Consider the following 22,521-nt stretch of genomic DNA (forward strand, 5'->3'; position numbering starts at 1 on the left):
ACACCATTACCATACGACTTGTGGCTGAAGGGGGCACCTAGATGTGGGTACAGTGGGTTTTGGGGGCGGTTTGGAGCGCTCCCATTTACCAGCACAAGTGTAACAGGTAGGGGGGGGGATGGACCTGGGTCCACCTGCCTGAAGTCCACTGCACCCACTAACAACTGCTCCAGGGACCTGCATACTGCTGTCATGGAGCTGGGTATGACATTTGAGGCTGGCATACAGGCTGGAAAAAAGTTTTTAAAGGTCTTTTTTTTGTGGTGGGAGTGGGTTAGTGACCACTGGGGGAGTCAGGGGAGGTCATCCCGGATTCCCTCTGGTGGTCATCTGGTCACTTAGGGCACTTTTTTGGGACTTGTTCGTGAAAAAAAAGGGTCCAAAAAAGTGACCTAAATTTCTGCTAAAAATGCCCATTTTATTTTTGATTATCGGCTGAAGGCGCCCATCTCTCCTCGGCCGATAACCATGCACTAGTCCCGCCTTCACCATGCCTCCGACACGCCCCCGTCAACTTTGGCTGTTTCCGCACCGGAGTGCAGTTGAAGGCACCCAAAATCGGCTTTCGATTATACCAATTTGGGTGCCTTTGTGAGATGGGCGCCCATCTCCCGATTTGGGTCACAATATGGGCGCCCATCACTTTCAAAAATAAGGCGGAATGTGTCCTCCACCGGACTGCAGATGGACCCAGATAAGCTGAAGGCAATCCGCAACTGGCCGGTACCCCAGGGTCTTCGGGCGTTACAGAGATTCCTGGGGTTTGCTAATTACTACCGGCAGTTTATCCGGGATTACTCCCTGATCACGGCTCCTCTGATGGCCCTCACTAGGAAGGGGGCCGACGTGAAGAACTGGACGCCAGAGGCTTTCGCTGCTTTCGCTACCTTGAAGGACGCCTTTCTCTCTGCCCCGGTACTCCGCAGCCCAGACCCAACCAAGCCTTTCTTAGTGGAGGTGGACGCCTCATCCCTGGGAGCGGGGGCAGTACTCTCCCAGACTCTTACACCTGGAAAGAAGCACCCCTGCTTCTTTTTCTCTTGCAAGTTCACCCCGGCAGAGCGGAACTACACGGCGGGGGACCGGGAACTCCTGGCGCTCAAGTTGGCCTTTGAGGAGTGGCACTACTTATTGGAGAGAGCAGCGCATCCAGTCACGGTGATAACGGATCACAAGAACCTCCTGTACTTGCAAAATGCCACCAGACTGAACCCTTGCCAGGCCCGGTGGTCTCTGTTCTTTGCCCGGTTTGATTTCCGCCTGATTTTCTGTCCGGCCCAAAAGAATGTCCAGGCGGATGCCTTGTCCCGTAGCTTTGAGGCTCCTGAGGATCAGGAGGAGCCCTATCCACTGTTGAACCCGGTTTGCATTCCCTCCATTCCCGGGGCCAGTGCATCGTGCAAGAGAGCCATTCCTGTTGGTCTCCGAAGAAAGGTGCTGCGTTGGGGACACACTTCGAATTCCATAAGACCCTACACCTGATCTCTCGGTCCTATTGGTAGCCCCGGATGGCGCAGGATGTCCTTCAGTATGTCTCCACTTGTCCGGTGTGTGCCCGCAGCAAAGCTTTGCACCACAAGCAGTGGGGATTGATGCAGCCCATGCCCGTACCGCAACAACCATGGGAGGACCTGTCCATGGATTTTATTACAGATCTGCCTCCCTCACAGGGCAACATGGTCATCTGGGTCGATATTGACCAGTTCTCTAGGATGGCCCATTTCGTCCCGATGGAGTCTTTACCCACTGGTGCCACTCTTGCTGCCAGCTTCATCACCCATATCTTCCGGCTTCATGGACTGCCCCAGAGGATTATCAGCGACCGAGGCTCGCAGTTTACATCTCGCTTTTGGAGAGCTTTGTGCTCAGCCTTTGGGGTAACCACCCTGTTCTCATCGGCATACCATCCGCAGACCAATGGTATGGGTAAACCAGACTGTGAAGGCTTTCTTGCGGGCATATACTAACCAGCGCCAGGATGACTGGACTACTCTGCTACCCTGGGCTGAGTTCGCATACAATAATAGTTTGCATTCTGCTTCACAGACTACGCCCTTCTTCACCATCTATGGACGGCATCCTCGCCTACCTCCGCCTATTTCCCCCATGGAGGTTCCGCCTCAGGTGCAACCTACGGTCCGGTCTCTTCAAGATTCTTGGAGGAAGGTCCAGGAGCAATTAAGATGGGCAGCGGTCAAAGCAAAGGAGTCCTTTGACCGCAAGAGACAAGAGGCTTCCATGTTCCTGCCAGGGGAGAAGGTATGGTTGAGTACGCGGTACCTGAGACTTCAGCTCCCTTCTCTGAAGTTCGCTCCACGATTCATTAGACCCTTCGCAGTGCGCTCCAGGATAGGGGCGGTGACCTATCGACTTTATCTGCCCAGTCAGCTCCGGGTGCATAATGCCTTTCATTTGTCTCTCCTCAAACCTTTCCGCAGGTCCAAGGGGCACCCAGAGCCCAGGAGAGTAGCCATACCTGAGAGTGATCCCGACCCGGAGTACTGGATCGGATACTGGACACCAAGTTGCGCAGAGGGAAGCTGTTCTACTGCTACTAAATGGACTTGGGAAAAATCCACAATTCCAGGAATAACATGTATAGAATGTGTGTACGTTTGGGAAGCTTGCCAGGTGCCCTTGGCCTGGATTGGCCGCTGTCGTGGACAGGATGCTGGGCTTGATGGTCTTTTCCCAGTATGGCATTACTTATGTACTTATGTACCTCCTTGCCTGGAAGCATTTTGGCCCGGAGGACAACTCTTGGGAGCCAGCAACTAACGTGAATGCTCCAGACCTGGTCCGTGAGTTCCATTCCCTTCATCCTACTCGACCTGGACCGGGGCGAAGGGGGAGGCTTCCGGGGGGAAATACTGTTACGTTACTCACTTAAATCGCGGTCCGCGCAGCTGATTCGCCGCCGAATCTTGTCCCAGCGGCGATAGCCGGCCATACGGGCTGTCGGTGGTCATCTTGTTGAGCCTGGTCCCGATGGCCTGGCCATGGGCGCGGATCAGCTGATCGTTTGGCCGGTCTGTCGGCGTTCTGGAAGCACGCCGGGTTCCGGCGCGGGCAGTTGCTTTGTCTTCAGATTGGCCACCTTTTCCCTGCGGGCACCAATCTGGAGCGTTCTCTGCAGCTGGCCAGGGTTACTGCTGATGCGGGGACTATTTAAGACCGGCAGCTCCCCGCACACCTTCCTTCGGCTTCTAGTGCTTAGAGGTCGTGGTTCACGTCTGTGTTACTTAGCCGGCTATCCTGCATTCCTGTGTTTTGACCCTTGGACTGTTTCTCGACTATCCGCTGTGTTGCTGCCTGCCTAGACCTTGGATTGTTTCTCTACTACCCGCTGTGCTGCTGCTTCTTGTCCTGTATTGTTCCTGCTCTCCCGCCTGCCTGGTCAGTGGCTGCTCAACCCCGCTGGTTCCGGAAGTCCTGGTGGCTGCCTGCACCTGGGGGCTCAACTCTCAGGGAACGGCAGTCACTGCCCAGGTGAAGCTAGGGGTTGTCCGGCTGCCTGGCCGAGTGTGGCCTCACTCCATCTACGCCGTGCTCAGTTGGGGCACAAGGGCTCACTACTCCAGTCATAACAGGAGTGGAGTTGTGAAGAGCTTTATTGCACCAAGGTGAGGATCTTGTATTTAATTCTATGTTCCATTGGTAGACAGTGGAGGTGCTGTAGGAGTGGTGTAACTCGGTCGTATTGGTAGGCTCAGCAGATGATGCAAGCAGTGGTGTTCTGAAGTGTCTGAAGGCGGTGTTTTTAATTTGTTTTGGTAATTTCTGTGTAAGCAACGTTACAATAATCATATTGAACATTTATATGGGCATAAAAGAGAGGTCAAAGCGAATTGGTATCAACTATGTTTCAAATTGATCTTAAGCGAAAGAGGAAAAAGAATCCAGTCATAAGGACATAGGAAATTTGAGGGGCAAAGGATAGTGCTGAGTAGATGATAATCCTTAAGTATTTGAATAAGGAAAGTATTTGTTTGTCAAATAGCACAGGGCTTATTGAAGGTGGGGACAGGGCACCTGTGATCCAACTAACAGATTTGTCAGGATTCAAAATGAGATGTTGATTCTTGAGCCATAAGGCCACCTCGTGGAGACAGTTTTGAAGAAGTTTGAGATCGTATAGGAGTAAGAACTGATTTCAAAAGTCTGAATGAGCAGGGCCAAAGGACTAATGAATAGGTTAAATAGTGAGGGGGACAAAACCGAACCCTGGGGAACACCAGATGAGAGGGAACATAGGGAGGTGGATGATGATTGAATTACTTTAAATAAACGATTTTTGTAAAAACGGGGAAGCAGGACCAGAACAAAATATTAAACAACATCCTTTGTGCCACTTTAATATTCATTCACTTCATTTTATCTGAAGAATCCCCTCTAATTCTTCTGTTCTGTTGCAGTTGGATTACATGGTGACTTGTGCAGTGTGTACCAGGTCAGACGGAGGAGACATTCATATTCACAAAAAGAAATCTCAGGTGAGGTTTATTTAATAGTTTTCATATTTGTATTGAAAATTAATATACAAACCAACTGTACAATACACAGTATCAAAAACAATATTCCCTAATTCCTATTACAATACGAGTGCAGTAAGCCCTTTCAACTCATCCACCCACCAATCCCTCCCATCCCTCTCCCCTCCGTACAAGAAGTATGCAAAGGACACAAAAAAAATATATAATGTCAATGTATCACTTACATACTGCAATATTTCTTCGCAGGTTCACTGTGCTTTGCAAAAAAAAGTGAATTACATCAAACAACAAATCACTCCAGATTACATACCAAATAAAATTTACAAAATTAACTTTCAAACAAAAAAGTTTTCAGTTTCCTTTGAAAATTACAACCATTAAAGGTTCAGTACTCTACTACCTGAATGTGAAGTTAAAGAATTCCCAAAGTGCTCCCAATTACATTGAAATAATTTGCCTTTCACTAAATTCAATTATGAGTTTTTTTTTATAATGTGGTTGTTGTTTTAACCACACCTTTTTCTAATAAAATTGCCGTCTTGGCACTTAAATCCGTAGACATGTTAGAGTTTAATTTAGCAGGAAATATTATAGAAAAGAGTCAGAATTGACCAGCCATTTAGGGAGCCTTCGTCTACCTGCCCCCTTGTTTACAGAGGGCTGAAAATGTGCAGGAGGAGGTTGAATGAGCATAGTAGCACATGGAGAAAACAATAACCCAGGAAATGTGACCAGTGGCCCTATAGCCATTGGCAACTTTATGTAGGTCTGTACTGTGGAATAATTTTAAATGCACTGGTACAAAGTATTGCTAGAAGAAACACATACAGGACCTTATTCTATAAAGGTTACGCTCCTAAATTATGAGATTAATCTATTTTGGATCATAGGTTATGCTCAAAATTTAGGAGCATAATCTTTATAGAATAAGGCTTTCAGTGCCTATTTAATAAACTATCTTTAGGCATGCCAAGTGCAAAACCTCTGAGGTAACTGTTGGGGACATTTCCAGCATTTTGGGGAAGGCAGCCATGCCACTGACATGGTGCAGTGGTCACTAATGCATCTTGACAGTGTGGCTGCTAACGCAAAATGAAGTTAGTTACACCCTTGGAGGTATAATTAACTATATCTGTTTTCTGCTATTACGTTACAGAGCATTAGCTGCAACGTGTGTTCCCTACCCATTCCCAGCTTATTCCATGTCATCTAATAGGAATGTCCACATTAAGCACTAGATTCTGTATGTGACACCTAAGAAATCTGCACTGAAATGAACTACATCTAGGCATATTCAATAAAGTATGCCTAAATTTAGAATAAGCCTAAATTTCTGTGCGGTTTATAGAATATACCGAGTGCCTATCAGCGTGACTAAGTTTAGTTGTGGGCAGTTACGCCAATTAAAACTTGGTGTAAATGCCAACGTCTTAATTACGTGCGGACCGGCTGTATACTATCATAGGAGCCAACTTTTCAAAATGATTGGGGGTACTGAAATTTTTTTTTTACAGGTGGTGCATTCCCCGTCCCCCCTCCTCTCCCCCCTCCGCCCCCTTTCCCCCATCTCTACCCCCTCACCACCCCCTCCCTCTGCGTTCCAGGCCCCCCTCCCTCCCTCCGCGTTCCAGCCTTGCCCGCCCTCCCAGTTCCAGGGGCCCTCTCTCCTTTCCCTCCCTCACCCCTTCGAGTTCCAAGGCCCCCTCCCTCCCTCCCTCCTAGTTCCAGGCCCTCCCTCCCTCTCTCTCTCTCCCTCCCTACCTCTCTCTCTCTCCTTCCCTCTCTCCCTTCGAGTTCCAAGGCAGGCCCCCCTCCCCCCTCCCTTTGAGTTCCAAGGCCCCCCTCCCTCCATCCGTCCGAATTTTAAAAGCCCTCTTCTTACCTTGTCAGTGAAAAGCGTGCACTGCAGGCTCGTCGGTGCTTCAGCCTTCCCTTCTGTCTCTCAGCTCTGGTCCTGCCCTCATTTCCTGTTTCTGCAAGGGCGGGAACTTAAAATCCTAAGCGGAGTACAAAAAAATAACAAACACCACAAAATACACAATACTCCCCCCAAATACTCAACCTCCTAAAAACTGTCAATCTACAGTGAAACAAAAATATCTAAACAGATTGAAATGCCTGCGCAAATAAATGTGCTTACAAAAGCTTCTTAAAATGTGCCATCCTGTTACAAAATCGCAATACTCTCGGCAGTGCATTGCACAAAGTCGGCCCTGCAACAGAAAAAGCAGCAGCCCTGGTTCAATATAGTGGACCCTAAATGGTTCCTGAATCGACTGTTGCATAAGAACATAACTGCTGCCATACTGGAACAGATTGAAGGTCCATCAAACACAGTATCCTGTTTCTAACAATGGCCAATCCAGGCCACAAGTACTTGGCAAGATCCTAAGATTAAAACAGATGCGAATCCCAGAAATAAGCAGTGGATTTTCCCAGGTCCATATTAATAATAGCTTATTTATTTATTTTATTTATTTATTTGTTTGTTTGTTACATTTGTATCCCACATTTTCCCACCTTTTTGCAGGCTCAATGTGACTTACATATAACCGTTAACAGCGTTAGCCGATTCCGGTCTGAACAAATACATGGTATGAATAAATACAAAGTGATATTGTGGTAGAATGAGGTACATGTATGGTATTTTTTTGTTACATTTGTACCCCGCGCTTTCCCACTCATGGCAGGCTCAATGCGGCTTACATATTGTATACAGGTACTTATTTGTACCTGGGGCAATGGAGGGTTAAGTGACTTGCCTAGAGTCACAAGGAGCTGCCTGTGCCTGAAGTGGGACTCGAACTCAATTGGTACAATTGGGGGGAACTTAGAGAGGGAAAGGGGGGAAGAAGAGTCAGGTAATGTCCGTTACGGTCTTTGGTTACATTCAGGCTTATTTTCAAAGCACTTTGGGAGGCTAAGTTCCATAGGTTTCTATGGAACTTTGGGAGGCTAAGTGCTTTGAAAATATACCTCATTGTGTCACAAGTGTCCAGGTATTTTTATGTTGGGTTGGTGGGGTATGCTCTTCTGAACAGGTCTGTTTTTAGTGATTTCCGAAAATTTATGGACTTTTCTTTTAGAAAATTCTTCAAACCTCTTTTAAACCCTGCTAGGCTAACTGCTTTTACCACATTCTTTGGCAACGAATTCCAGAGTTTAATTACATGTTGAGTGAAGAAATATTTTCTTCAGTTTGACTTAAATTTACTACTCAGTAGCTTAATTGCATGCCTCTTAGTCCTAGTATTTTTGGAAAGGGTAAACAAATGAATCACGTCTCTCCGTTCCATTCCACTCAGCATAGACAGAGTCAGCATAGATTCAGCCAATGTAAGTCTTGCCTCGCCAGTTTGCTTCATTTCTTTGAAGGCGTGAATAAACATATGAATAAAGGTGAGCTAGTAGATGTAGTGTTTCTAGATTTTAAGAAAGCTTTTGACAAAGTTCCTCATGAGAGACTTCTGAGAAAATTAAAAAGTCATGGGATAGGAGGCAATGTTCTGTTGTGGATTAGGAACTGATGGGAAAAAAGAACCCGAATTATAGCTACGTCATGCAAGGTTCCACGTTAGGAGTTACGGACCAAGAAAGGGATCTGGGTGTCATCGTCGATAATACGCTGAAACCTTCTGCTCAGTGTGCTGCTGCGACTCGGAAAGCGAATAGAATGTTGGGTATTATTAGGAAAGGTATAGAAAACAGGTGTGAGGATGTTATAATGCCGTTATATCACTCCATGGTGCGACCACACCTTGAGTATTGTGTTCAATTCTGGTCGCCGCATCTCAAGAAAGATATAGTGGAATTGGAAGAGGTGCAGTGAAGGGCGACTAAAATGATAGCGGGGATAGGACGACTTCCCTATGAAGAAAGACTAAGGAGGCTAGGGCTTTTCAGCTTGGTGAAGAGACGGCTGAGGGGAGACATGATAGAGGTATATAAAATAATGAATGGAGTGGAACAGGTGGATGTGAAGCGTCTGTTCACGCTTTCCAAAAATACTAGGACTAGGGGGCATGCGATGAAACTACAGTGTAGTAAATTTAAAACGAATCGGAGAAAATATTTCTTCACCCAACGCGTAATTAAACTCTGGAATTCGTTGCCAGAGAACGTGGTCACGGTGGTTAGCTTGGTAGAGTTTAAAAAGGGGTTAGACGGTTTCCTAAAGGACAAGTCCATAAACCACTACTAAATGGACTTGGGAAAAATCCACAATTACGGGAATAACATGTATAGAATGTTTGTACGTTAGGGAAGCTTGCCAGGTGCCCTTGGCCTGGATTGGCCGCTGTCGTGGACAGGATGCTGGGCTCGATGGACCCTTGGTCTTTTCCCAGTGTGGCATTACTTATGTACTTATGTAGAGAGTAGGGTTAAATAGCCATTTTTCTCAATGGAGGAGGGTGAATAGTGGAGTGCTGCAGGGATCTGTACTGGGACTGGTGCTATTTAACATATTTATGTTTCAATCATTTTTATTGTAGACAGGTCAATAAACAGTGTACAAGTATGCATTGTTCTTTAAAGGATTAACACATAAATCAACACTATTAACAAAGTTGCACTACAACATGTCTACCTATCGCACCCCTCTATCCCTCCCCATCCTCCCCCCCCTAAACTCCCCCCAACAACCCCCCCTCCCCCCACCTCAATAGTCTACTATCAGTCCACAGGTATTCAGAGTCTCTCATCTACCCACACAGTCTCTCAATTTAAAATTTTACTTTTTGCTGTTGGTTGTAAGGTATCCCAAAATTTCGCCCAGGTAGATTCCAGCTTTTTGCCCTCCACAGAGGAGATATCTGTAATTCCACAACGCTCCAGTTTTAGCAGTTCAATCATGTTTGCCCTCCAAGCCCCAAACGAAGGGCCCTCATTCTCTCTCCAGTTTAGCAGGATTATCTTCTTGCCAATCAGCACCGCCCTGTGCAGGAAGGAGTTAAGTCCTGGAGGGACAAACCCTGTGCAGCAGTGTTTTCCAAAAAGTAGTAATGGCTGCCTCTGTATTGTGTTGCATCTCCAGTATTGTTTGATGGCCGTTAAAATCTGGGACCAAAATTGCACTACTTGAGGGCAAGACCAGAACATATGCCCCAGTCCTGCTAGTGCCTGGGCACAATGAGGGCATGCACCTGTGCCACCATACCCTGCCTTGAACGCCCTGGCTGGTGGGATGTAAAATCGCAGTGCAAACTTGTATTGTAGCTCCCAGTGTCTAGAATATACAGAGGTGCGCAATGCCAAGGTTAAAAAGTTCTGTAACACCTCCTCCGAAACTTCTGCTTTCAGGTCTAGCGCCCATTTCTGTGCTCTGCCTCTGTAATCAATGTCCTCTGTGGAATCCTGGAGATACCTGTGATGAAATCGCAGAGGCACTTTATTTTGAGCCCCCAATGTCAGTGCTGTGTTTAAAATGTCCTGTACATCCTCGCTCAAGTTGGTCCAGCCCAGCTCAGTTAGGTAATGTTGTATCTGCAGATGCGCAAACTGATCTGTCCCTGGCAAGTTAAATTCTGTCAAGTAATTCCCGGAATGGCCGCACTTTGCCTTCATCGGTCAGCAATTGGTACAAATACTGAATCCCTCTCTTCCGCCATCTAGCAAAAATCACTGAAGTTGAGCCTTCTGGAAAATCCGGGTTATTAAACAGTGGCAAGAAAGGTGTTGCAGTCCATCTAAACCAATGTCTTTTGCACAGCCACTTCCACGTTGCCCTTGCTGACAGGACGAATGGATTATGTCCTAGTTTGAGTTTGACTCCTCTGCCTGACGCATGCAGCCACCAACCCAAATGCACTGTAGGAGAGAGTGCCTGTTCCAGTTGTGTGTTTGAAAACTCCCCATGTCCTGTTAGCCAATCCCTAATGTGTCTCATCGAGCATGCTATGGTCAAGTATCTTATATTGAGTAGGCCCATCCCCCCATGATCCCTCGGCTTCTGAATAACACTCAAAGGAAGCCGAGGCTTCCGCCCTCTCCACAAAAATACCTGAATCAATTTGTTGAGGGCCTTTTCCTCTCTCTGTCTTAAGTATAGTGGCAGCATCTGAAAAAGGTAGAGCCATTTAGGGGCTATCATCATGTTGACTACTCCTATGCGTCCTGATAGGGAAAGTGGACATGTGTTCCATAAATGTAACAAGCGCCTGGTATCTTGTAAGACTGGGAGTACGTTTTTATCATAAAGGAGCCCCAGGTCGGATGGAACCACTACCCCCAGATATTTAATCTGATCTTCTGCCCATTTCAGAGGGAATGAATCGCCCCATTCGTGTCGCAACCCCTGATCCAGGGGCAGTGCCAGTGACTTCGTCAGGTTCAACTGAAAGCCCGAGAGCCTACCATAGCTGTGCACCGTATCTAGGAGGTATCCTAAAGATGTTTGGGGAGTACTTAGCAACAACAGCAGGTCATCAGCGTATGCCAGCACCTTTATCTCGTGCTGCCCAACTCTGACCCCCTGTATGTGCTCATGCGATCGGATCTTGTTCAACAAGGGTTCCAGGGACAACAGGAAGAGCAGCGGAGATAGTGGGCAACCCTGGCGTGTTCCTTTCCTAATATCTGTCCTTATCCTATTAACTAGCAACATAGCCCGGGGGTCGGTGTATAATGTGGTGACAGCCTGTAAAAACCATCCCGTGAGACCCACCCACCGTAATGTTTCGAACAAGAAGGGCCATAGCACCCGGTCGAATGCCCGTTCTGCGTCAAGGCTCACCGCCAATTTTTGAGATTTTGTGTTAGGAGCTACTAATGTGGCTAATATAAATTTACACACATTAAGGACTGATTGGCGTCCCCTGACGAAATCAGTCTGATCCTCCCTCACCAGCTGTGGCAGCAGTGGTGCCAGCCTGTCTGCTAATATCCGAGACAATAGTTTGGTTTCCACATTGATCAGGGAGATTGGTCTATAGGAGCTGGGTTGTAGTGGGTCTCTCCCTTTTTTTGGAATTAAACTTATCAGGGCCGTGTTAGCGTGCAAAGGGAATCGACCGTTCTCTACCACTTCGTTAAGATATTCTGTTAGGGGTCCCAAAATTTTCTGTTTCAGCATCTTATAAAATTCGCTAGATAGCCCATCAGGCCCTGGCGCGGAGTGTGTTTTCAGTGCACCTATGGCCTTCTGGAGCTCTTTTGCCCCAATCGGTTTATTAAGGTGGTCGAGGTGTTCTAGGGGTATTTTCCCCATATTAGCTTTGTCTAGGTATGCTCGAATGGCCTCGTGAATATCTCCCATCTCTTCCTCCCCCTTATATAGTGTGGCAAAATGTTGCTGAAATATTTGCGCTATCTCATCTGGTTTAGTAGAGATCTCCCCCAATTGTCCGCGCAACGCTGCGATGTAATGGGGCTTTCGTGTACCTTTGACTAACCTCGCAAGCATCCCCCCTGCCTTATCTCCATATTTGAACAATCTGTATTTCCTAAACAACAGGGAGCGTGCCGTTCGTTCCTGGAGTAAACTATTTAATGCCACCCTTGTGGATGTGAGGAGCTCATAGGTTTGCTGCGTGGGGTGTCTGGTGTACTGCTTTCTTATTTCTCTGAGCTGCCTCTCCAGCGCCACTATACCTTGGGCCATACGCTTATTTCGTTTGCTTACATACGCTATAACCTGTCCCCTCAGGACTGCCTTGGCTGTAGACCAAAACAGAATGGGGTCTTCTACGTGTGCCTGATTGTGTATGTGAAATTCTTCCCAGTTCTGATGCAAATATTCTGTGAATTCTTTTGAGGAGTACAAATATGCCGGGAACCTCCACCCCGGGGATTGCCGAAAGTATGTCTCTACCTCCAGATCAACCCATATCAGGGCATGATCGGAAATTTCTTCGGGGCCTATGACCGCTTCTGTTACTTTCTGAAATATGTCGGGGGAGGTTAGTATGTAGTCCAAGCGGGACTGGGTTCGATGCGCACGAGAGGTGTGAGTGTAGTCTTTCTCCTCGCCATGTAGTATCCTCCATGGATCTAGAAGGCCCACCCTCTGACAGAAAGAATCTAGAAGAGATGCGTCCGATGAGGCTCCAGAGCTCGGCTGTCGCGTCCTATCTAGGAGGGGGTCTAATACTTGATTCATATCCCCGGCAATCACTATGGGAAGGGCTGCATGCGTGAGACACTGTGCTAGTAATTGTTATGATTCTGCCGGTTTGGCTGAGGGGGAGGGGGGACGTCTCTTCTGATTGGCTGCCAGGGGTTGTGCTGACGTCAGGGGATAGTACTTTAGCCTGCAGCTGAGGAGTTTCTCTGCTTTTGCGTTACTTCTTGGTAGTAACAGGAAAGCCTGATAGGTTTCTCTCAGAACGTGCTCTAGGTTCTGACAGGGATCTGTGTTGATTTAGAGTATTCTTTTCCTTCCCTCTGGGTTAGCTGCTGCTGTGTGTGTGTGTGTATGTAGCTCTGTAATCAGGGTCAGCTGCTTGGTTGTTTAGTGGGGGCTGGGCATTGCTGCACGTACAATGTGCTGCGACATCAGACTCTGTCCAACTGGAAGGATGCAGCTTTCACAGCACGAGGATGAAGAAATTAAACAAGACCTTGGCTGGGCTGGCGGTGGTTGGGGTCCCCCGCCAGCTGAAGTAAATATTTTAAAAAACCAGCAGGAGGAAGCGGACCTCGGGGGTAGGTGACGGTGGTAGGCGGGGAAAGGGTTGACGGCGGTAGGCGGGGGAGGGTTAACGGCGGTAGGGGGGGCGGCGGGTGGGGGGGGCTATAATGTGCCCCCTCACTCTAGCCCCTGCCCCCCCTACCGCCGAACCTCAGATACGCCCCTGGTCTGAGGGCAGGGGGACGCCTCGGTTAGAGGCTACCAGAGGAGCTCCAGTTCCCGTTTCTCCTGATTCGGAGACGGAGGGTCAGGGTGAGTGTTTCTCCCCGGAGTTTGTGCTTTTAATGATGAAAAGAGCTCTGCCGCATGTGTCTGCCACTGCGATGCTACCTGGTTTCCCCCCGGGTGTTGATAGCCTGGGGCTGGCTGATTTCCCCGAGCGTTGGAAGGACGCAAAACATTGACGGATAAATTCCCCATCGGAAAGTGGCACACTTCCCTCCCCCCCCCCCCCCCTGTGGTCGGGCTTTGGGGATTCTGAGGGTTCTGGCAGGGCCTCTTGGTCTGAAGAGCCAGAGGAAAGTACTGGTTTGCCACGATCTGGATGATCCCAATGCGGTGAGGATTTTCCACCGCGATGAGCTGCCAGCGCTCATTTCTGCCGCCTTGCAGGCCCTCTCTATTGATGATCCTGCCAAGGGTGAGGCCTCCTCTGGGGATCCAAGGATGGCGAGTACTAAGAAGCCTGCTCGCACCTTTCCTGTGCATGACTCCATCCAAGAACTTATTTCAGCTCATTGGTCTGAACCTGAAGGGCCTTTGAAAGTGGCCAGGGCTATGGGTCAGCTTTTCCCTCTAAGTGCTCTAAGGAGCACTTAGCCCCTTTGGGGATGCCTAAAGTGGATGTACTGGTCACAGCGGTGACTAAAAAGACCACCCTCCCCGTAGAGGGCGGGGTTGCCCTGAAAGACATTCAGGACTGGCGGCTTGTATCCGCATTGAAACAGTCATTTGAAATCTCGGGGCTTGCCTTAAGGGCGTCTATATGCAGTTCTTATGCTGCCCGGGCCTGCCTCTCTTGGTTACAACAGGCAGTGGCACAGCCCACGGATGGTGCGGAGTCCCACTCTGAGGTTGCACCGTGGATGGAGTCAGCCCTGTCATTTTTAGCTTATGCCCTCTTTGATCTGGTCAGGGCTTCGGCTAAACAGATGTCTGGGGCGGTTGTGGCCCGCCGCCTTCTATGGCTACGGCATTGGGCGGCTGACATGGCCTCTAAGCACAGGCGGGTGAAGCTTCCCTTTCGGGGCCTCCTGTTATTCGGAGAGGAGCTGGAGAAGATTGTGAAAGCCCTGGGGGACCCTTAACCCCAGCGCTTACCCGAGGATAGGCCGCGGCCTTCTTCCAAGGGTGCTGTATGGTCCTCCTCTTCAAGACCTCGCTTCTGTGAAGCTCGCAGGTATCACCCGGGGTGCTCTGCTGGGGTTTCTCAACGTGCCCGTTTTCAGCAGAGGAACTCCTTTCGCTCTGGTTCTTGGCCTGGGGTGCAACGGTGGCCCTCTCAATGATGGCGCACCGGTCCATTCCTCGATTCCTGCAGTAGGAGGATGGGTTTCCCTTTCTCTCGAGGAATGCACCAAGATTTCCTCAGATCAGTCGGTCTTGGACCTGATCAGAGAAGGGTACCGATTGGAATTCAGCGCCCGGGTGATAGACGTGTTTATGGAGTCCCGATGCGGTACTGCCGTCAAACGGGCGGCGGTTGGGGAGACCTTACAAGTCTTGTTGCACCTTGGAGCGGTGATCCCTGTGCCTTCTGCCGAACGCTACTCCATTTACTTTGTGGTGCCTCGAAAGAGCGGGTCTTTCCGACCGATCCTTGACTTAAGGTCAGTCAACGAGGCTCTCAGAGTGCGACATTTTTGCATGGATACCCTGCGCTCCGTCATTGTGGTGGTACAGCCAGGAGAATTTCTCATGTCTCTGGACCTGAAAGAAACTTACTTGCACATTCCTATTTGGCCCCCGTACCAACCGTTTCTCCGGTTTATGGTGTTGGGAAACCATTTCCAGTTTCGGGCCTTGCCTTTTGGCCTCGCCACAGCTCCCCGAACCTTTTCCAAGGTAATGGTGGTAGTAGCTGCCTTTCTCCGGCGAGAGGGTATCCGGGTTCACCCGCACCTCGACGACTGGCTCATCATGTAACAGCCAGAGTGGTCTCAGTACTGCAATCTCTGGACTGGGTCATCAGTATACCCAAAAGTCACCTGACCCCCTCTTTAGAAGATTTGGGGGTCCGGTTCGACACAGCCTCGGGGTATGTCTTTCTACCCGATCAAAGGCGGTGCAAGCTTCAGAATCAGGTCCGTCTGCTCCTGAGGATGCCTCGCCCACGAGCTTGGGCCGTGGTCCAGCTGTTGGGGTTGATGATGGCCACCTTGGAAGTGGTGCCATGGGCGAGAGCGCACATAACACCTCTGCAGTTTTCCCTGCTTCAACGATGGCCTCCAATGTCTCAGGATTATCAGCGCAGACTCACGTGGCTCCCTGCGGCCCAACTCAGTATAGAGTGGTGGCTATCAGTCAGCATGCTGTGGCGAGGAATGCCGCTAGCGCTTCCCGATTGGTGCCTGGTAGTAGCAGATGCCAGCCTGAAGGGCTGGGGAGCACATTTCCAGGGAAGGCATGCCCAGGGTCTGTGGACACCTGAGTAATCGGAGTGGTCCTTTAATCCTTGGAGCTGAGAGCGATATTCCAGGCGCTTCTGGCCTTTCACACGACCCTGGAGGGACTGGAGAGTTCTGTCGGACGACAGCAGTGACCTACATAAATTGACAAGGCGGCACTCAGTGCAGAGCACTGGCCGCGCAGGCCGCGCAGATTTGCCACTGGGCCGAGCTACATCTGCAGTTTCTGTCAGCAGCTTACATTGCAGGTCAGAGCAACGTGCAAGCCGATTAACTAAGCAGGCATCAAGTTGACCCAGCGGAGTGGGAACTGGCAGACGAAGTGTTCTTTCAGATCTGTCCCAAATGAGGGACGCCCATAGCGGATCTTATGGCGTGAAGCGCAAATGCCAAAGTCCCGTGCTTTTTCAGCAGATGGAGAGATCCTCGCTTGGCGTACTTGGATGCCTTGGCTCAACCCGGGCCTCCTGTATTTGTTCCCTCCTTGGCCCTTGTTAGGGCGAGTCCTCCTGCGAATTCGGCTACATCAAGGAGTGGTGGTCCTCATTGCCCTGGATTGGCCCAGGCGGCCGTGGTATGCGGACCTCTGGCGGATTCTGGTGGAGGCTCCCCTTTCTTTGCCTCTGGTACCGAACCTGTTGTCGCAGGGTCCAGTGACAATGGAGGATCCCTGCCGCTTTGGTTTTACGGCATGGCTAATGAGAGGGCGCAATTGAGAGACAAGGGCTATTCAAACAAGGTCATCTCCACTCTCTTGCAGGCCCGCAAGCGTTCCACTTCCATTGCTTATGCTCGGATCTGGCGCCAGTTTGAGGCTGGGTGTGCTTCTAAAGCCATCACACTCATGCAGGCTTCTGTCTTGCCGATACTTGACTTTGTGCAGGATGGTTTATAAAAAGGCGTGGCCCTGCATGTTCAAGTGGCAGCCTTGGCATATTTTCGGGGGAAGGTGGCTGGCCTCTCCAAGGCTGCTTATCCGAACATTGCACGTTTTTTTTTAGAGGGGTGCTTCGGCTCCGTCCTCTCGTGCGGGCCCCTTGTCCGGCCTGGAACCTGGGGCTAGTATTAAAGGCTCTTTAGTGTTCGCCCTTCGAGCCGCTTAGGCGAGCTTCGGAGAAGGATGTGACCTTAAAGACGGTCTTTTTGGTGGCCATTACATCGGCGAGATGGGTGTCTGAGCTCCAGGCGCTGACCTGTCGAGACCCATTTCTGCAGTTCTCAGAGTCCGGAGTCAAAATTACGTACTGTGCCTTTCTTTCTGCCTAAGGTGGTTTCAGCGTTTCACCTAAACCAGCCTATTTTCTTGCCTTCCTTTTCTAGGGAGGAGTTTCCGGAATCCTTTGGGCAGTTGCACCTTCTGGATGTGCGCAGGGCTCTGTTGCAATATCTGCGAATGTCAAATGCTTTCAGGACCTCTGATCACCGTTTTGTTTTTTGTCTGGTCCTCGCAGAGGGTCTCCAGCGTCTAAAGCTACACTAGCCCTTTGGCTTAAGGAAGCTATTTTTTCTGCATATCTGCTGTGTCGCCAGCCTCCGCCTGATGCCTTTAAGGCACATTCCACAAGAGCGATTTCCTCTTCTTGGGCTGAAACGGGAGCACTCTGTCTTGAAGAGATATGTAGTGCAGCAACATGGGCCTCTAAGCTCTCATTTGCCCGACATTACAGGCTGGATGTGGCCGCCAGGAGGGACGCGCGTTTTGCAACACAAGTGCTTGCGCATGGTGTGGCCTGTTCCCACCCTATCTAGGGATTGCTTTGATACATCCCATTCGTAATGGATTCATCTGCTGATGATGATAAGGAATCCCTGGAAGAATGGCTCAGAGTCACTCGTCTACAGTGTCTGTCGAACAAGGCTGTGGGATCGGTACAGGAGACGAAGCCAGAATCTGCCTAGGGCAAGGAGGCAGTACCGGGCTGACCGGAGACCGGCGCATCGACACCTCCTGAATGGAGGGTGAGCGGTCCTCCCGGCGTCGATGCTTCACGGGTGCCGAATCCTTCGGCGCCCTGCAGCTCTCAGTACCGTGATGGGAAGCACGTCACCGGTACCCCCCCCCCCCCGGTACTGACGAGGAGGACGTGGTATCTACACGCCTCCTTGGGGTCGGATCCGAAAGAGGTCGGTCCCGATGGGCCTGTACCGCAGGCGCCCTCAAGGCAGGTGGAGACCCACTCAATGGTTCACTGCTGCCAGCGTGAGATGGTCTCTGGACAGCCATTACGTGCGCTCCTGATGTCAATGCACTCTCTGGTGCCGCCATCGACACCGTCCCTGAAGACCTCGGTACCACTGCCGACGTCAACTCCAAAGGACCGGGCACAGCTCGAAACAGACGTTCCCACTGAGCTAATCTCGACACCTGTGTCCACTTTTTAAGGCTAAGACACAGAGTACAGGCGTTGGGGCGATGACCAGCCCCAAGACACTGAATACACGAAGCGTGTGGATCAATGACTGAGATTGCCTGGCTGCACCGTGTGCACTTCTTGAAGCTGCTGGCAATCTTCGATGTCATCGACAGAAAAACAGCGGCGGCGAAATCAAAACCCGCGATGGTGCCAAAGAAGGGCTCAAAAAGGAGAAAAACCGTACGGGCGGCCAACAAGGCCGCACCCGAAAACGAAAGAAAACTTACAGGGACAAACTAAGAATTAAAGGAAAGTTTGTTTTGGGTTCTTTTTTTTTTTTTTTAAGAAAACGAAACTCAAGTGCACTCGCACAAGAAACAAGAAAAAAGCGAAAAACGCTAAATCGCTGAAGAGGGCTCTCTTCTGAGGCGCATAGCAGCCGAAAAACAGCCACCCTGACCACGGAAAAAAAGAGACTGAGTCTGTACGCTCTCGCTACGGGCGGGAAGACGGCTGCACATGCGTGGTGCATGCACTTGCGTGCGAGGGCTCTAGCAAGCTTTGTTGCTAGGAAGATTTCCGGACCTGGGGCTGCTGGCGGACGTCAACCCATCAATGGGAACAAGCAGCCTGCTTGTCCTCAGAGAATATTCTGTTTCCTGATGGGTTCATCTTAACTGGTTGTAATCTGCCTTGGGAAGCCTGGTGTTTTTAATGACGATGGAATATATTTGTAGAAGTTAGCCTTTTAGATACACAAATTGATTATTCTGTTTTGGAACATGTTTCAGGGGCAAGTGGTTTTATAACTCCAAATAAAAATATGGGCTGTAAGCTCCTTATGCAATCCTTTGGTTTTCTTATATTTTGTTCTTGTGATGACTTATACTGTACCAAAATGAAAACTCTTATCGCTATCATCTTGAGGTTAAATGAGGGGACATAGGATGAGCTTATCTGGTCCACATGAGACGGTATGACTATGAAGTTGAAGCCGGTCCCCCTGCAGCAGCCATCTCCATTTGTCAAAAACAATACCAAAGTAGATTTGCCTTCTCTCTTCTTGTAAGGGGATGGGGGGTGGGGGGAGGGAGGGAAGAAGGTCTAAGAGGAGTTGTAGGGGGCTGGTGGAATTTTCAAGGGTCTGTGAAGAAGGGAGGGTTATTTTCAAAATATATTTGTCAGTACTGCAGAAGCTGCTTTGTTATTTCCAGTGCTGCATTGTGGTTTTCATTGGAGCGCTAGATGCCTGCCTTTTTCTTTATGATGACAATAAAGAGAATGGTCTATAAAAATACTTGCAAAAGTTTTAATGCCTATATGTGTCATTTTTTTTAAATTTGACAAAATTGTATTTTATTTTAAAGCTTCTCCTATGAACATATAACATAAAATTTTTAAATCAGCAAAACAGCATTAAAAATTACTGTACCTGCTAGACACAGCAGAAACTCTGTTTGCATATGTGTAAAATTTTCTGGAAGGGCTGCTCACACCTAAATCCAGCTATATTCATTGTATGAGGGGCAATATACATCTAGACTGAGCTCTGTTTCTTTTTTTTTTTTTTTTTTTTTTTAATTCTTTATTTATACATTTCACATATACAAGAACAAGAACACCTCTTGTACAATCTAGGAGAACTGTAAGAACATCTTTTCACAGGAAATCACAACCCACACACACTCACCCGCCTCCCCCATTAGTCCACAAATAGAGCCAAGGAACCAATCACCATCTTGGGCAAATTAAAACCATATAATCCAACACAAAAAATGACTCTGAAGGGAGTAGTGGCAGCAATTATAACTGAGGTGGGGATGCATTCTGAGCTCTGTTTCTCATCAGAAGGGCCAAATAGACCAGTATCCATAGGCGTAGTTTGACTGTTTCATTTGGGGGGGCAAAGAATGGGTGAAGCATATTAGCATATCATTTCCATATATACATATGCAAATGAATATGCTAATATGGAGGAAGGAATTGATGGGCTACCAAAAGGAATATTATAATGTAGAGATAATAGAGAACTCAAATTGTGGTCTCACGATTACTTACACGATGCCAAGGGAGAGAGGGAGGGCAGGCGGAGATATAGAACAAACTGTTAGCAGAGCTTCATATCAGCAGGTACCCGTGAGCTGCTCATTTCCCCCTATTGGCCATATCTCTTACTATCACGAAGGTACTGCTGGGAAAGCACGGGGTGGAATAGAGGGGAGGATAGGGATAGGGTAAGGGGATACAACGGTTAAAAGTTTGAGGGTCATAGTTATCATTCGGCAATTGCTGGGTTTGTATAGGTATGCCTACTGTTATAGCATGCACTGTTGGAAATGTTTGTCTTGATTACCTGTGAATCAATTGGCTGAGGAACAATCGGATCCTACGGGGGCTTTACAAGTTCAGACTCCTGGAGGAATGTGGCAGTAAAGCCGATTCGATATGACTGGGGGGTATAACGAGGGGGGGATTAGTTGGGGGATAGGGATAAATGGCATATATATATGAAAAGTATTGATGATGACTGTCTGCACATGACTGTGATTGATTACATCTGATGTGACTATTTTGCTGATTGTCAAGGTGTTTGTTTTATTAGAATGTCATCAATAAAAAATTGTTGAAACTAAAGTAATAATTGAGGAAATATTTCTAAGGAAAACTTTAGGAGTCATACCCGGAACCATAGGCGTAGTTTGACTGTTTCATTTTGGGGGGGGCAAAGGATGGGCGGAGCATATTAGCATATTCATGTGCATATATACATATGCAAATGAATATGCTAATATGGAGGAAGGAATTGAAATTTACAGGCAAAATATCACAGATGCACATTTCAAAAAGCTGACCTATTTCAATTAATAAATTCTGAATAAATACTTGTATCTACCTTTGTTGTCTGATCATTTAGTTTTTCTATTCGCTTTGGTCCCAGTGTCTTCTGTTTTATGCAGTGTCTTCTTTCCAGTAGGCTTCCCTCTGCTCCCCCCCCTCCCAGTCCCATCCATCTCTTGCTCCTTCCCTCTGCTCCCCACCCCTCCCAGTCCCATCCATCTTCTGTTCCTTCCCTCTGCTCACCATCCCTCCGTCCCATCCATCTTCTGCTCCTTCCCTCTGCTCCCCACCCCTCCCAGTACCATCCATCTTCCCTCTGCTCCCCACCCTCCCAGTTCCATCCATCTTCCTTCTACTGCCCCCCCCCCCCGCGAGGTCCAAGACCGTGACTCCGTTTACCCCCTCTCTTCCTCCCTCCCTCCCTCCGGTGCAGGCAACAGTCTTCAGCTTTTTCAGCGTTCCTGGCAGTGGTAGCGATGTACACGCTGCCTTCAGTCTGCCCCGGAAGCCTTTTCTTCAAGTTCCTGTTCCCACCTATGCGGGAACAGGAACTTGAAGAGAAGGCTTTGGGGCAGAGCCGAAGGCAGCGTGTACATCGCTACCGCTGCTAGGAATGCTGAAAAAGACTGCTGCCTGTGCCGGAGGGAGGGAGGAAGAGAGAGGGGTAGACGGACACACTCCTCTCCGTCCGCTTGGCTTCCCTGCCCTCTCTGTCTGCGTCCCGCCTTCCTCTGAGGAAGGCAGGACGCAGACAGAGAGGGCAGGGAAGCCAAGCGGATGGAGAGGAGCGCGTGCCTGCATGTGTTTTTTGTTTTTTTTTAACTAACGGCGCGGCGGCGCCTCGTCGTCGTTTCGGGGGGCATTGCCCCCCCTTGCCCCCCCCCAGTCTACGCCCATGCCAGTATCCTGGTGTATTTGGGATCAGAAGCACAGCACACATCAAGATCCTGGTGTATTTTTGATTGGAAGGTCCGCATACTGCAGGATCCTGGTCTGTTTGCGATGTCAGGGGCCACAAAGGTGGGATCCTTGTTTATTTCGCGCAGGAGGGTGAAATAGACCTGATCTTGGTGTATTTGGGATCAGAGGGCCAGCATTCATCAAGATCCTGGTGTATTTTTGATTGGAAAGCCCGCATACTGCAGGATCCTGGTCTTTTTATGCGATCTCAGGGTCCACAAACAGCAGGATCCTTGTGTATTTCGCGCAGGAGGGCGAAATATACCAGAATCCTGGTGTATTTCTGATCAGAGGGACGGCACACCTCTAGATCCTGGTGTCTTTTTCATCTCCAAGGCCGCATACTGCCGGATCCTGGTCTTTTTATGCGATCTCAGGGGCCACAAACAGCAGGATCCTGGTATATTTTCAATTAGACAGGCCACATACAGCAGGATCCTGGTCTTTTTGGATCGGAAGGCCCAAATAAATGCAAATCTACTTTGCTATTGTTTTTGATAAAAGGAGATGGCTGCTGTTGGGGGACCGGCTTCAACTCTCCTGTGGACCAGATAAACTTATCCCATGTTCCCTCATGTAACCTCAAGGAGATAAGAGTTTTCAGTTGTGGCACAGTATAA

At 48.9% G+C, this 22,521-nt stretch overlaps 1 protein-coding gene across 2 annotated transcripts in view; it reads left to right on the forward strand.

Moving 5' to 3' along the window:
• The window catches only part of KIAA0930 (KIAA0930 ortholog), a 434,726-nt gene that overhangs the window by 216,699 nt on the left and 195,506 nt on the right, over window positions 1-22,521 (forward strand). Inside the window, exon 4 of one of the 2 annotated variants that reach the window (XM_030213830.1) lies at window positions 4,416-4,493. The exons of the other annotated variant lie outside the window; for it this stretch is intronic. Within the exon in view, the coding sequence (XP_030069690.1) occupies window positions 4,416-4,493 (78 nt within the window). The remainder of the gene's footprint in view (window positions 1-4,415; window positions 4,494-22,521) is intronic. 2 annotated transcript variants of the gene reach the window in all.

Source organism: Microcaecilia unicolor, chromosome 9 (assembly GCF_901765095.1).
Source record: "Microcaecilia unicolor chromosome 9, aMicUni1.1, whole genome shotgun sequence".
In the NCBI taxonomy this organism is placed as follows: Eukaryota; Metazoa; Chordata; class Amphibia; order Gymnophiona; family Siphonopidae; genus Microcaecilia; species Microcaecilia unicolor.